The 15,107-nt window shown below is 42.1% G+C and overlaps 1 protein-coding gene across 1 annotated transcript in view; it reads right to left on the bottom strand.

Moving 5' to 3' along the window:
* Positions 1-5,359: 5,359 nt before the first annotated feature.
* FER1L5 (fer-1 like family member 5) overlaps positions 5,360-15,107 on the bottom strand; it is a 49,558-nt gene continuing 39,810 nt past the window's right edge. The window contains exons 45-54 of the mRNA XM_039366913.1: positions 14,401-14,540; positions 13,250-13,338; positions 11,858-11,953; positions 11,140-11,281; positions 10,726-10,825; positions 8,483-8,691; positions 7,333-7,442; positions 6,411-6,558; positions 5,890-6,233; positions 5,360-5,840 (exon numbers count right to left, since the gene is read on the bottom strand). Of these exons, the coding sequence (XP_039222847.1) occupies positions 5,360-5,840; positions 5,890-6,233; positions 6,411-6,558; positions 7,333-7,442; positions 8,483-8,691; positions 10,726-10,825; positions 11,140-11,281; positions 11,858-11,953; positions 13,250-13,338; positions 14,401-14,540 (1,859 nt within the window). The remainder of the gene's footprint in view (positions 5,841-5,889; positions 6,234-6,410; positions 6,559-7,332; positions 7,443-8,482; positions 8,692-10,725; positions 10,826-11,139; positions 11,282-11,857; positions 11,954-13,249; positions 13,339-14,400; positions 14,541-15,107) is intronic.

Here is a 15,107-nt window from a genome sequence, read left to right as displayed (position 1 = left end):
ATGTGTAGGAACTAAAAATATAACCATAAAACATTAATGTAGAATTAGCTCAACCCTTAACATATAATTAAATGTTGATCTCAACCAGGGGTGTCCAACCTTGGCAGCCCTTGTTGACTGGAGAGAATTCTGGGAGTTAAAGTCTACAGGTCCTAAAGTTGTCAAGGTGGTTCAGTCCTGATCTAGACAATCTCCATTAAAACCTCAGTTTTGATACAATATTATTTCAGTACAATGATACTATGTAAAATACACTTAGATTGTTACTATTTTGTTAGGTGCCTTAAAATGTTTAAAATCGAGGGGGAAAGTGGGTGTTCCCCCAATATTAATTAGTTTTAGATATTAATGTTACAAGTGTTTTCATTATTTTCTTCAAAATTAAATAAAAATAATGAAAGTATTTGTTTTACAATAAAAGTTTACAAAAAAGGTCTTAAGCTAAGTTACTTATTATTAAAATTTTCATCATATTGTTGCTTTTTGTATATCTTTGTGTGGGTATAAATGAATAGCCACCCAGAGTCACCCTTATAGAGAAGGTAGGGAGCATAAAAAATAAGGATGCATGCGTTTTATATGTGGTAATAAAAGAAAAATAATGAATAAAACAAATTTAGCAATTTTGAAATACTGTAAAAAGAGGTGGGAAATGGGAAAAATAAACAAGAAAATGGAGAAGCTATTGTGTACATAATAAGAATTAATTTATTAAATGTGTATGCCACCTGAAACTCAATGATTCCGGGACCCTCACAATAAAACATAAATAATAATAATAAAAGTCATTATTTTTTAGTGTCTTTGTCTGATTGTCAGCCAATTATGGTTCAGTCACCACCAAGAAGAAAAACAGATCCTAACACCAGCATTTTAAATTTCTGCCATGGTTTATCCGAGGGAAGCACTTCATACGTATAGTAGTTGGACTGTTTTAATGTACAGTAAGTAGATCAGTGTTTTTCAAACTTGTCACCTTTAAGGTTCTGGTGAGGGAATTCTGGGAATTGAAGCCCATATATTTTTTAATTTAAGTTGCTGAATTTGAAAAAAACAAGGGTTTAGCTTCTCTAGATACTAAATTGTTTAATCCCTCGAGTTGTTTATTTTCATTTTAGAATTCCAAAATAAAAACCATGCCAGATTTTCCTTCACGGTTTTCAAATTGGCATTTCTTTGACTGGAACGAAAACATTTTGAAGGTCAAGACTAGCTTGCACTCTCTTTTCCTTTCATACAAACTTCTCTCCAATTAGGGATATAAGTTACTAAATCATTGGTGAGTCTAAATTGTTTCCACACTTTCCCCTTTTGCCTGGAGCAACTTTGAAGAAGTCAAAGGCTCCCCAATGAAGTGTTCTGAATTGATAAAGATTCTGCTGCCTCTACTAATTCTGCATAGTAGCTGGATTTGAAATATTAATATATTTTGAAAATATATTGAATCATTGAAGTACAGGGTTCTATTTAGAAGGGATGAAATAACATTGTACCCTGATGGTCAATGTAAAAAATGACCCTCACCGAAGATGAAGGGATGCAGTGTGGAACAGCATGTTCCTTGGCACAAAAAAGCATTTTCTTTCAACTGTTCTCTCTTGGCTCAAGAAAGACAGTTGTCACTTCAGTTTGCTGCCTTTCCTGTCACAATTCCAGTTAATCACACCAACAGACAATATGAGAATTTGAGCCCCGTGACCCAAGGACGGAAAATTCAGATTACCACCCAGCTAAAGGTAGAGGAGATGAAAAGGACATGGGCAAAATAGCAGCAGGTTTTTCCTGGCAAGAACATCCATGTTTTTTTAAAAGAACAGGAAGCCATGTTTACTCTGTTTAAAATACTGTTTTAGAAAACAAAAGCTGCGATTCTCTTAGTTTGTGGCATAGCCCATTGAGATGGCGACATTGTGTTGTCCACCAGTTATTATAAAGTTTTCCTCCACCTGCAATTGAGTTCAGCTCCCATTGACTGCAACTGGTGTTTTTTCAACTTTGGCAAATTTCAGATTTGTGGACTTCAGTTCCCAGAACTCTCCAGCCAGCCTTGAAATTGGAGTTGGAGTCCATCCATCTGAAAGTAGATAGGAAGAAAAGAAAGAGGAGGGAGAGAGGAAGAAGGAGGGAGGAAGAAAGGAAGGAAAAAGGAGGAAGAAAGGGAGGAGAAGGGAGGAGGGAGGGAGGAAAGAGGAAGGAAGGGAGGAATGCGCAGCTCAACTTACTGGACACACTGGACACTTGCACAAATGGAATTGTGCATACAGGCTCTCACCACCACCATCACCACCACCACCACCACCGCAGCCACTACTACCGCCACTGGTCCGCAAAGCTAAAAGCATTAGAGACTGCTGTACTAGATGAAGAAAATATGGACAAATCTCTGGGCCTTTTAAATTTGCACCCAATCACATAGTTATTTATTTCTTGTAGTGTTTCTGTGTCCTTGATAGGACCTACAACATTTGCTGCTGTCTTTCTTTGTTGACCATTAATTGGTAACTGATTAGATCTTTTTATTGCCAGTTGAATCACCAAGTTGTATTTTTTCCCTAATGGCCCGCTGTTTTGATTAGAGTTGTATTTCCTCCCTAATGGCCCGCTGTTTTGATTATCTTATCCTTTTCTTGCTTTCACTTACAGGGCTGTAAAAAGGGAGTTGCTTATTTGAAGCCATTAAACATTGTTTGTAATCTTTGGCCAGAAGCAAACAGTTAATCCACGAGGAAGTGATCTGCCTCTACATTCTTTTGAAGTTTCCCCCCCCCCCAGCTTCCTACCAAGTTTCTAGTTGTAATTAGCCCCCCTTCCCAGTCCAGGCCAGATGTGGCTCCACTTAATCTTTCTGAGCTAAGTCAAAGACAATTAGATGTTGCCACTGAGGGCAACAAACTTTTTTTTTTTTTTAGCAGCTAGTAAAAGACACACAGGTATGAAAGGAAAAAAAATGTTCCCAAGTTGCAAAGATGCCACATTTGGCTGGTTGATCTATCCAAGCAGATAGATCCCGAGCCAATGTTAAGAATAATACAGGGGCCCTGGCAGGAACTGGGGAGAGGAGGAGAAAAAGAAAAACAAAGCAGAGTTAATTTCAAGAAGCGATTCAGAGTGATGTTGTTGAAACAGGCCTGTAAGAGATCTTGGAAGGAATGGAATGTACCACGCCGGCCGGCCTCCAGAGCTTTTGGCCTCCTCCCAGCTTCTCAGATGCTAACTGTCCACAAATGAAGCCCTGCTCTGAATGCCACAGGCCTAGGCTCTCAAAAGAGGGGTGGGTCATGCCCCTGCCTCGCTTATGAGCGTCATGGGCAGCGCCTGATAGAAGCTGGGAAAGTCACATTTGTGTTTGTAATGCCAGCCTGCGGGATTGTCCTGGAAGACCGTGGTCAGAAGAGGTCAAAAGATGCAGTGATTGTCTGACCTCTCCCTTGGGACTCCTGCTTTCTGACACCTGTCTTCTAAAATGAGAAGGGCAAAATGTAGGGCAAAATGAAGGGCATATAAGGAACGGCTGCTGGAATTGGGTATGTCTAGTTTAACGAAGAGAAGGACGAGGGGGGACATGATAGCTGTGTTCCAATATCTCAGGGGCTGCCCCAAAGAAGAGGGAGTCAAGCTATTTTCCAAGGTGCCGGAAGGCAGGACAAGAAGCAACGGGTGGAAACTAATCAAGGAGAGAAGCAACCTAGAAATAAGGAGAAACTTCCTGACAGTTAGAACAATTAACCAGTGGAACAAGCTGCCTCCAGAAGCAGTGAATGCTCCAACACTGGAAGTTTTCAAGAAGAGACTGGACAGCCATTTGTCTAAAATGGTATAGGGTTTCCTGCCTGAGCAGGGAGTTGGACTAGATGACCTCCAAAGTCCCATCCATCCAACTCTCTTATTCTGTTATTCTTTGTGCAACCAGGCTGGTTTCATCTGGAGTCTCTAATTTTTCTTTCTTGATAGTATTGTTTTTGTTTGGGTGTTTATTATCTCGTTTTTTATAGTTTCCCAAGTGTCTTGAACAGGAAAAATCCCTATAGGATTTTCATCCATGGAATCTCTCTTCTTGAAATAGAATTAGTTCATTTAGTTCTGTTTTCTCTGCGGCTTACAGGAGGGCGGACTATAATGGAATTTTTGTGAAACACTGCAATCTGGTGGCAACAATAAAATATTGCAGACTCAGTGCCTGAAAAGAGGACAAAAATGAAATCTGGCTGAGGAATTCTGGGAGTTGAAGTCCACAAGTCATCAAAGGGCCAAGTTTGAAGACCCCTGCTTTATATGGACATTTTGCTGAAAGAAGAAAGAATTGATATGATGATGTCTGGGTTTGAAGATTAAGAAAGATGTGAATTAAATGAGGGTCTGAAGGGACTTGTGTAATATCTAAGATGAGAAAGGACTGCAAGATTGTAACTCTGTTGAAATGAAGGTCAGATGTCATAACGTTTCTTAAATTTATTTATTTATTATTTTTTCCCACTTTTTGTCTTACTTTCCTTTTCTCTTTTGATTTGCTTTTTACTCTGAAAAAAATCTTTAATATTTTTTTTAAAGAACTATCTTATCCCAAATATCAAAACAGGACCATCGATGGCATATTTATTTGTATAGTATGACTTGCCTCAAGTGAGGACTGAAACATGTGTAACTGCATTGCAACTATTTATGATTCTAATTCTATAACAAGATTTTGACTCCTCCTGACCTACATTCATTTTGAGGAGAAGCCTTCTTCACCTCTTGGAGATCCTAGGACAGAGTTCAGAAATCTACCTTTTTTGAAGCCCTGCCCTACTCCATCACTCCTTTCTTTTCTTTCTCCTGCTGCAAATCATCATCACAGAAGTGAAAAAGTTGGAAGGATGGCACCAACTTCATAGAAGACTGAGTGTTTCTACTCTTATAGTTCCTTTGAGGGCAACAGGGAAGATGAAGCAAGAACAGTCCTTTGGTGCAAGACATTTCAAATAGACTGTGAAGAACAGGGCAGGATTTCTGTCTGTGTAACAAAAAATCATCACTTAACTGTAACAGACTAGGATCTTAGCAGTTGGTGATATCCAAGGAATTTCTTTTGATGAATTACTACTATTTTTGGGGTGTCTTCAGTGTTATCAATCTTTTTTTAGGAATTGGAAATTTGGGAGGGGAGCTGCTTTTCTTGGGAGAAGTAGCCCATAATTTCTTGCCAGTTGGTTGTGGTGGCTTTGGAACAGTTGTTTTTGATGTTTTCTTAGGAGATGGCTTTTTTGAGATAGGAGGTGATCCTTTCTTCAAAGTTGTTGGCAGCAGTTTCTTCAATGTTGTTGGCTGTGCTTTCTTCAGAGGTCTTGGTGGCACTTTCTTCAGCATGGTTGTTGGAACTTTACTTGAAGTTGCTGATGACATTTTCTTGAGAGCTGTTGTTGGCAGGAGTTGGCTTTGAACTTTCTTCGGAACTGCTGGAGGCTTTTTCTTGGGAGCTGCTGGTGGTCCTTTCTTGGGAGCTGCTGGTGGTCCTTTCTTGGGAACTGCTGATGGTCCCTTCTTGGGAACTGCTGATGGTCCTCTCTTGGGAGCTGCTGGTGGTCCTTTCTTGGGAACTGCTGGTGGTCCTCTCTTGGGAGCTGCTGATGGTCCTCTCTTGGGAGCTGCTGATGGTCCTCTCTTGGGAGCTGCTGATGGTCCTCTCTTGGGAGCTGCTGATGGTCCTCTCGTGGGAGCTGCTGATGGTCCTCTCTTGGGAGCTGCTGATGGTCCTCTCTTGGGAGCTGCTGATGGTCCTCTCTTGGGAGCTGCTGATGGTCCTCTCTTGGGAGCTGCTGATGGTCCTCTCTTGGGAGCTGCTGATGGTCCTCTCGTGGGAGCTGCTGATGGTCCTCTCTTGGGAGCTGCTGATGGTCCTCTCTTGGGAGCTGCTGGTGGTCCTTTCTTGGGGCTGATGGTCCCTTCTTGGGAGCTGCTGATGGTCCTCTCTTGGGAGCTGCTGGTGGTCCTCTCTTGGGAGCTGCTGGTGGTCCTCTCTTGGGAGATGCTGATGATCCTCTCTTGGGAGATGCTGATGATCCTCTCTTGGGAGATGCTGATGATCCTCTCTTGGGAGATGCTGATGGCAATGACAGCTTTGAAATTGTCTGCATTATTTCTGAGGTTGTCCATGTTATTTGAAAGCTTGTGTTAATATTATTCTTCGAAGACTGCTTGAACCAAGATGGACCCTGGGATTTCATTGGATTGACTAACTTCATGGCCAGATAACCCTGAGTAAAGAAAGTTAGAAGATGGTGGAAACCAGTGAAAGCTGTACTCTATTATTCATTTTTCTCTCTTTCTCATGAGTAGCACTCATATGGCTGAAAGAGTCCCACCCTTACTACTTATAGTGCATGATTCCCCTTCAGGGTTACATTTTTACATTCTTTTCTCAGAAGACTTACTGGAGCTGCGTAGATGAAATCTACAAATAGCCAGATCACCAGCAGGATGCAAATGAAAATCAGGATCTTCCATTTACTCTTCTGCCATATAATAAAATGGATGCTCTTTAAGGGGGCTGTGAACCATAGGAAAGAGGTCTCCGGTCTCCTAGTTTGAGGGAGAAGAATGAAGAGAGAAGAAGTGATGAGATAGCAGTTGTATTCATCTTAGCTTCATTCATCTTTTATTTGCTTATGCTCACTCATCAGCTGAAGACCAGCCAGGGTGGTCTGGCATCGTTGATCCCTTGCCATTAATTTCTGCTCCATCCTGGACTCCACAGTTGAAGGACCCCACAATGGTGTCACTGGGGCATTGGGAGAAACATACATTGCCCATGGCATCTACAAGACTTCTGTCAAAGATTGTGGTTTCTCTAGCATACATTTTTCAGAGTCTTTTAACCCTGGTCAGGGTAAACTAATTGGGATGAAGGTGGTTTAATTTGCACTTTCCTGCCTGTCTGTTGAGATTCTCAATCATCCAGGTTATGGTTGTCCCAGATGTGCTTTTTCCAAAAGATAACCGAACTCTCTTGGTTTTTTTCTTTGAAAGAAAGCGAAGAGAAACAAGCTTCTTCAGTTCTCCCAACTACTAAGCAACTACGGACAATTTCACCTAAGAAAGAGAACTGAAGAAGCTTCTAGGATGAAAAGAAAAATATTTTCAAAGGAAAAAGAAATCAAGAACATCCGGTTGCCTTTTGGAAAAGCACTTTGGAAATACTTTCCTGCCTCAAAACCTGCCAATCCCTGTGAATGATGATGTAAGACTACCACTTCTTTCCATACTGTCTAAAGATGAGAGGCATCACGCTTCTGAGGACAGTCACTCCTCCTCCACCAGGTTTTGTGCCAGAGGACACCCATGTTCTGATCTTACTCTGGTGGCTTCAGAAAGGGGTTTGTGTTGGGCTCTTCTCTTCCTCTCCCAGCTGGCATTTCTTCAGCCTCAAGATCAGTCAGCAACTCCAGACTCATTTCAATCTTACCCTAGAAAGCCAGAGACACAAGAACATGGGTTGGAGTAAAAAGTCATTCCCGGTGATATATCTCATGCATAAAGCAAAAGTGGGATCCCAATTTGTGGACCAAAGCATTGGATAACCGATATGTCAGCCTTAAGAACTTGGGTACTTTGCTCAGTCTTCCTTTATTAGTACTCCATGTCTTAAGACATCATGTAGGATGAATTCAAACAGCCATCATAGACTTGCAGGAAATATTCTGTGCTGTCTGGATTGGTAGACATGAATCTGGAGCATAAACACCAGCAAGATACTTCAGTCTTTTGGGTTGGTCTGAACCAGACTTTCCCCAGGCTGATGTTCTCCAAGATGAGTTCACGGCCATTCATAACACATACATCTGGGAGGCTTCATTTTGTGGGATGCTGGTTCAAAGACATGGAGATGCTGAAGAAATAAAATATTTCAGAAGAACGATCTTTCCAAGATGGAGGGCTTAAAAATGAACACATCTGCCTCCTAATGGAATATAAACTCAAATTTAGAAGCCGAGGTCTGAGTGATCCTCAAGAGACGAGAGATTCCAGTACTCCAAGTTCTTAACTGGTCCAACATTGCCTGATCCATTGTGCAGAGAATCCAATATCCAATAGCATTTAGGCAACCCTCAGCTTATGACTACACTTGAGCCCAAAATTTCACTTGCTAAGTGAAATCAACCATTTGCTAAGTAAGTTTTGCTCATTTTACCACATTTCTTGGCACAATTGTTAAATTAGTAACATGGTTGTTAAATGAATTTGGTTTCCCCCATTGATTTGGCTTGCCAGAAGATGATCACGTGGCCCTGGGACCCTGCAACCATCATTAATATGAATCAATGGCCAAACCTCTGAATTTTGATCACGTGACCCAAGTGTGAAAAACAGTCATAAGTCCCTTTTCTCAGTGCTGTTGTAACCTCAAACGGTCACTAAATGAACTGTTGTAAGTCGAGGACAACCTGTAATTGGATGTTTTAGAGACAGCCCACTCTCCCCCTGCCCCCATCTTTTCCTGACTTACAGACACTCGTGGCTTATCTTTCTCGAAGACGATGCAAGGCCACCAGCCCCTCATGTTCCTCTGGGTGAACAGGGAGATGCACTTTTGTTTGCGTCGGCGAAAAGGGCTGGGAGAGCCAGCAGCGCTGCTGTCCTGCAGGACTTTCAAAGTGCAATCACGAGGCCGCTTGGCCGGTCGTGGGATGCTGGTCAAGTTTATTTCCAGATTGCCTGCAGGAGGAAGAAAAATGGTTAGGAAAACGAACTAGTGAGAAATGAATGTGATATGTTATTTTGAGTATATATTAGTAAGAAGAATGATATGCATTAACTAACTGATACTGTTTATGATGATCATTTATTACACTTATTACAGTTACTTATTATTACATCAACTATTGTTAACTGAACATATGTACCCAGACAAGAGTCTGCTTGCTAAAGATTGAAAATGTTATTGGGGGATAACCCCAATATTGACCCCAACTCTAAACCCTAATCCCTATCCCGATCCTATTCTATCCCCAACCCTATAAAAGTCAATAAAATTTTTAATAAAATATATATATATAAGGTCTCCTGTCTTGAGCAGGGGGTTGGACTAGAAGACCACCAAGGTCCCTTCCAGCCCTATGAATCAAGAGTGATGATGCTAGCCTGCTTCAGCTGGGTTCACATACTATGTTAATCTTGGGCTAACAAGATATTACAACTGGGTTCACACCACATGCTGTCTCCCCCCAAAAATGTACATGGTGGTTTACTGTGATATCCTGGCTTTTATGATATGCTAAGACAATGGGATCCATGATATTTAAAATCACAAATATCCACCCTGCTTTTCACACAGTCTGGTGAGGTCTACTAACTCAGTTTTCAAGCAGGGTCTGATCTGTCTTATTTTAGCAGCAGGCAGAGCTGGGGGGGGGGCAGAGTTAAGCATGTTCCCACAAAGGGTCTAAGTCTAACTCCTCTTGAATTCCATTGATTCTATGTTCTATGATCCAGTGATTCACAGAAGGTAACACCGAGACCTAAGCAGTCAGGTTACATTGGACCAATTAAGGCTGTGCATGAAAAAGCTGCAAGAAGTAACAGGTGGAAGATCATGAAAGAGAAATTCAACGTAGAATTAAGGAGAAAATTTCCTGACAATAAGAACAATTAATCAGTGGAATTATAACAGTCTTCCAACATTTGAGGGGCTGTCACATAGAAGAGAGGCTCCACCTATTCTCCAAAGCACCTGAGGGCAGGATAAGTAGTAACAGATGGAAAGTTATCAAGAAGAGGTCCAATCTAGAAGTAAGGAGGAAATTCCTGACAGTTAGAACAATTCATCAGTGCAACAGCTTGCCTTCAGGAGCTCTGGGTGTTCCATCAGTGGAGTTTTTAAAGAAGAGATTGGACAGTCATTTGTCTGGAATGGTGTAGGGTTTCCTGCTTGAGCAGGGGGTTGAACTAGAAGACCTCCAAGATCCCTTCCAACCCTATGATTCTATCTTCTGACTCCAAATCCTCATCAGCTTCTCTCAAAGATGCACATCAGATTGTTTGGACATCAGCTCCATTGATGCTTCCAACCATGAAGATGTGAAGCAAAGCAGAGGATTTTGTATCCTCCAAAGCTGGCCTAGTTTTACAGAATAGCCTAAGAGCAGGGCTTACCAGAAAAGTAAGCAAATAAATACATGAAATAGCGCAAATGGACCAACTTCGCTTGGAGAATCCAAGATGAGCATGGAGAAACTGAAGTTATTCTTTCTTACAGATGATGCATTCTCTTGCATTTTTTCCTGCAATTTTATTACAGATAGTCCTTGTTTAGTAGCTACCTTGGACAGCGACCGTTTGCAGTTACAAATGGTGCTGAAAACATAACTTTGCAACTAATACCCGCATTTAAGTCTTTCGCATTATCATGTGTTTGCCATTGAAGCCAGGATGTGCTGTCCTCCATAAAATCATAAGCACGATCACGGGATTTTTCACTCAGCAATTGCTTTGTTTAATGACCGAGTTGCCAGTTTCAATTGCAGTTATTGAAATAGACTACCTGTATTGGATTTATTTCCTGCCTACTCTCCAGGAGCTCAAGGTAGCTTACATGAATACAGAATAACGGAAGGGACCTGGGTGGTCTTCCAATCCACCTTCTGCTTGAGCAGGAGATCTCATACCAGGGGGTGTCCAAGCTTGGCAAGTTTAAGACCTGTGGACCTCAACTCCTAGAATTCCTCATCCAGCCATGTTCAAAAATCTTACCTATGAAATCATCAGCTGAGAATTTATCATTATCCCAGACCTGGATGATCAGTTTTGGAGGTACTTTCTGCATGGTCTCATCCAGACTCCAAAAATGTTGCTGCAAAGAAAAACGGACGGGAGGAAAATGGGCATCAACCATAGTGACTGTGCGAGGGATCTAAGTGTCCTAAGGGGGCCACTACTTAAGTAGGATCCAGCTGTGTGTTGCAGCTGAATTTCATGGCTAAGGTGGGACTTGAACTCATGGTCAACCGCTTTCTAGCCTGGTGTCTTAACCACTCTAGTTCTTCAAAGAGTTGGATTTCAGTCTCCCAAAGGGTTTATAAAGGGCAAATGAGATGAGAGAGAGAGGGGGGGGGGGAGAGAGAACGGGAACTAAAAGCCAGCTTATGCCCCTATGCTTCCACCCACCTTCTTAGTGAGGACACAAACTTGCTCCATGGGCAAATAATCCAGAGTAAATATGAATCGCCAGTTGAAGTTGCCTTCTCCTGCCAAGGACCTATAATGGACATCTGTTCTTTGCTTGTCTTCCTCCAGGCCATCCAGCCATCTGGGACCAAAACAAAGGAGAGGGACAGAAATATTTTTAGTCAACTCAAGTGTGGGGACAGATGTTGTGAATGGTGCATTATGCAACAGGCGTAGACAGAAATGAAAGTGGCAATGTCCATTGACTCTCTGTTGGCCTGTAGATTGTGTGGAAATGCATGAAGGAACTGGATGGTGGTGGAAATGAAGCTCCGGTCAATGACTGCTTTGATTCTCCATTTCTCACAGAAGAGTTTATGGTTTTGGGTTACGGGATGAACAAGGAAAGCAGAAGTAGGAATCCAGGAGTAGCTGTCAGGGGATGCAAAGAAGAGAACAAGCAGGATGAGGCCTTAGAATAGAATAGAGCTAGAAGGGACCTTGGAGGTCTTCTAGTCCAGCCCCCTGCTCAAGCAGGAGAACCTATATCATTCCAGACAGGTAAATGTCCAGTCTCTTCTTAAAAATCTCCAGTGATGGAATGCCCACAATTTCTGGAGGCAAGCTGTTCCACTGGTTAATTGTCCTCACTGTCAGGAAGTTTTTCCTTAATTGTTTGGGACTCTGCAATTCCCCACCAACATCACTTATCTCATACCCTTTAACGTAGATGTCGCTCATCTTGTCTCCAAAAATATTGGTATCTTCTAGATCTACGTCTTTGGTGTTCCAAATTATACAACGAAGTTCATATCTAGAAAGAAGAGAAAAGACAACGTTCTGTCAGGCCCCTCAGATCCCTATTGGGACGTTGCCATTCTGTTGGGAGGGGGGAATCTTTGAGCTGTCTGCTTTCTTGGGAGAACTAGCTGAGGCAGGACCTTACACTTTCCCTATGGTAGAGAGTGAACTTGAACCTGGACCTTCCCATTCCTAGCTCAACAAGGTTGCCGTTACCCCACTTTGCTTCTTGGAGGACAAGGAAGAAGCTTCTAGAAAGAGGAGGCTATGCTTGGGCATCCCCTGAGCATCAACATAGAATTGGCTAATTTTTTCACAATGGCAGCCAGAAAGTCCTTGTGATCTCCTGGCTTACAACACATCATTATGAGAAGACGTCAGGATTTTCCATATGCTAAATAACAAACAAACTCTGGCTCTTGACAGAGTAATTGATCCAGAGTCCCTCAGCGAGTTTTTGTGGCCAAGAAAGAACCAGTATGTGGGTTTTTCTGTTCCTAGTCCAGCCCCTTCCTCTCTAGGTCAAATGACCCTTGGGCTAAAAAAGAGGTTCCAAGCATCAGGTGCAACAAATCAGGATATGGTTAGGATAGAGCCAGGATAGGATTCAAAAGACATCAAGGGGAGGGGGTAAGGCTGGACTTAGATTTCTTACTACCTCATCAGTAGTGACTTCAACTGATGATGCATTTAATCCCGACCTTGGGCTCACCTGGTTGTCTCCTACATCAATTCACCTACAGAATTTCCGAGGACTTGGAACCCAGATTGCATCAGCCCTCATCTGACACCTTCACTATTTTATCACACTGACTGGGTAGCTTTGATTTATTTAGTGTCAGACCTGCCACAAACTTAAATCTCTAAGTAAAAAAGCAATTCTTGGCTCAATTTCCCGAGAAAGGTACATTTTTATTAGCGATCAAGTGTATTGCAGTAACGCACAGCCGGAGCTTCCTGCACCAAAATCCATACATTACACATTCCTCTCCTTTCCCCTCCATAAGTATCTTTTATTTCCCACCTCAAGGTAACCAATCAAAATCTTGCAAGCTGTTTTCCTAACGGTCAGCTCAAGCATGTTCTGGTATGTTGCTCCCTCCTTCTTCCAGCTAGGCAACCTTGAAGCAGCTTCTCAAGATGGCACAGCACCTACTTTTGATTTCCTAAGCATGACCCCCTTTGCCCCCCTTCTCAATAGTTAATGGCAGAGTGTCACCACATATCAGCGAAGCACAAGCAAGTCTGAGGTGGCAGCCTGACGTTTAGCCTTAGGAAAACCAACTTGACACAAATTGGCAGCACCTACTTTCTGGTCTTTCGTGGGATGATGTCAAACGGAGGTCCTGGGTCACCCAAGTAAAGTGGGAAGATGTCCACCCACATTTGCAGTTTACCCTGGATAGGAGAGAGGCACAGGATTTATAGGACAATATTCATAATGACAGATTTGCTGAACAGGAATTCCTCCTCCTCATCATCAGGGATGTCCATAGGACTCAGAAAAGTCATGGTGGCAGACTGGATCTGGAATTCCACTCCTTTTTGCATGCATTGTGCATGCAATGCATGTAAGAAAGGGGGAGGGGCTTCAACCAAGCAGCTGTGGTCACCATCTTCACTTCTTTTCTTTTGACAGTGCTCCTTGCCTATGTCCACAAAGGAGAGAAAACTCCACGGGGATCTGATATAATTTATTACATCTTAAAAAGCTTTGTGACTTTCTGCCATTCATTCATTCGTTCGTTCATTCATTCATTCATTCATATATTCAATAAAATATGTATATCTTTCCTTATTGTCTGAAAATCAAATGGCATAAAAAACTCAAATATTAGATGAAATGGATGAAATAGTCATCTAAGCACATCACATCATCTTTTGTCCTCGAGAATTTTTTTTAAAATGTAGTTATCCCATTGGCTTGTCCAACTGAGCTTAAATGTACAACTCAGGTTTAAAATATTCACAAAAGGGAAACACTGGGATCTTTTATGGGTTTAATTCACAGCTTTCTGTTGGCAGAAAGGAAGCAAATGGATTGAAATAAATAAATTCAAGAGAACTGAAACAAAATGGTGTCGGACTGAAGGTCTTCAGATTTACTAAAGCCAAGTGGTTACAGACGAAGCGAAGCTTGATCAGAGGGTTTCCCACTCAAAGTATATGCTTAATCTTTCCATGTTCCCCTCCAGCCCCCTGGTGATTAAGATCAAGAACCCATTTCCAGAAAACGTGGAAAATTTGCATTTGTAATCCACATGGAGACCACCAACTTGTGAAGTTGTGGAGCTGTTGTAGAAGATAAATAAATGTGTCCGGTAAACCCTTGGGTGCTCTAATCTCCCAACCTTCCCAACCGTTGAAACTTACAGTATTGTCCCCCCTCCCTGGACTGATTCTTTTTTCTATCAGATAACAAGCATAGTGTGAAAATCTGAATGTGAGATTAAGGGTTACTTGGTCAATTCCAGGTAGAGCTGGGTCGTACAGAGTGCGAGTTTCTATGTGTTCAGAGACCAATCCACATGTCCGGAGAAGGTGGAGGGCCATACGCTCTTTGGCAGGTCCCAGATATCCATGCGAAGGCAATTTGGTCTCTGAAAGGAGGAAACATCAGATGGAATCCCATCAAATTGAACCCAAGGCTTTTAGTAGGCAAGATAGTTTTAAAAGTGGGGATAAGAGGAAGAATCTACACTGAAAATATCTAGTGAGGGTTTGAGTGAAAGCAAGGAGTTCCAAAATTGGGTTCATTCCCTTTCCTTTGCCTTTCCTTTTGGCCAGGAGAAGGGTGATAGTTAGGGAAACCCTTAACCAGGTTTCCAGACAGATTGCTAGATCTCCTGTTACCTGACTTTCTACAGGCATCTTCATAGCTTTCTTACCTGGCTTTGCAACAGTTCAAGGAGTCTCTGAATTTGCCCTGAGCTGCCAACCTCCATTTCCAAGTTGTGATGCTCTCTACCCATTCAGGAAACTACACTGCAAAATTAGTTGTCTGCAGTGCTGATTCCTACCCTGCCTCTGATTGTTCCCAGTGCCTGCTACTCCTTTGATTTCCCTGCTAGTGACAAGGACGAATAGAGTGTCAAATGTCAGAATAAAGTGAAAAGATACATTCCAGAACTGCTAAGAAGAACTGAAGCTCATCTCATTTGAGGAAG

Source organism: Crotalus tigris, unplaced genomic scaffold (assembly GCF_016545835.1).
Source record: "Crotalus tigris isolate CLP2741 ecotype Arizona unplaced genomic scaffold, ASM1654583v1 scf7180000020455.750797, whole genome shotgun sequence".
Classification (NCBI taxonomy): Eukaryota; Metazoa; Chordata; class Lepidosauria; order Squamata; family Viperidae; genus Crotalus; species Crotalus tigris.
This window is presented reverse-complemented; position numbering and strand designations above follow the sequence as displayed.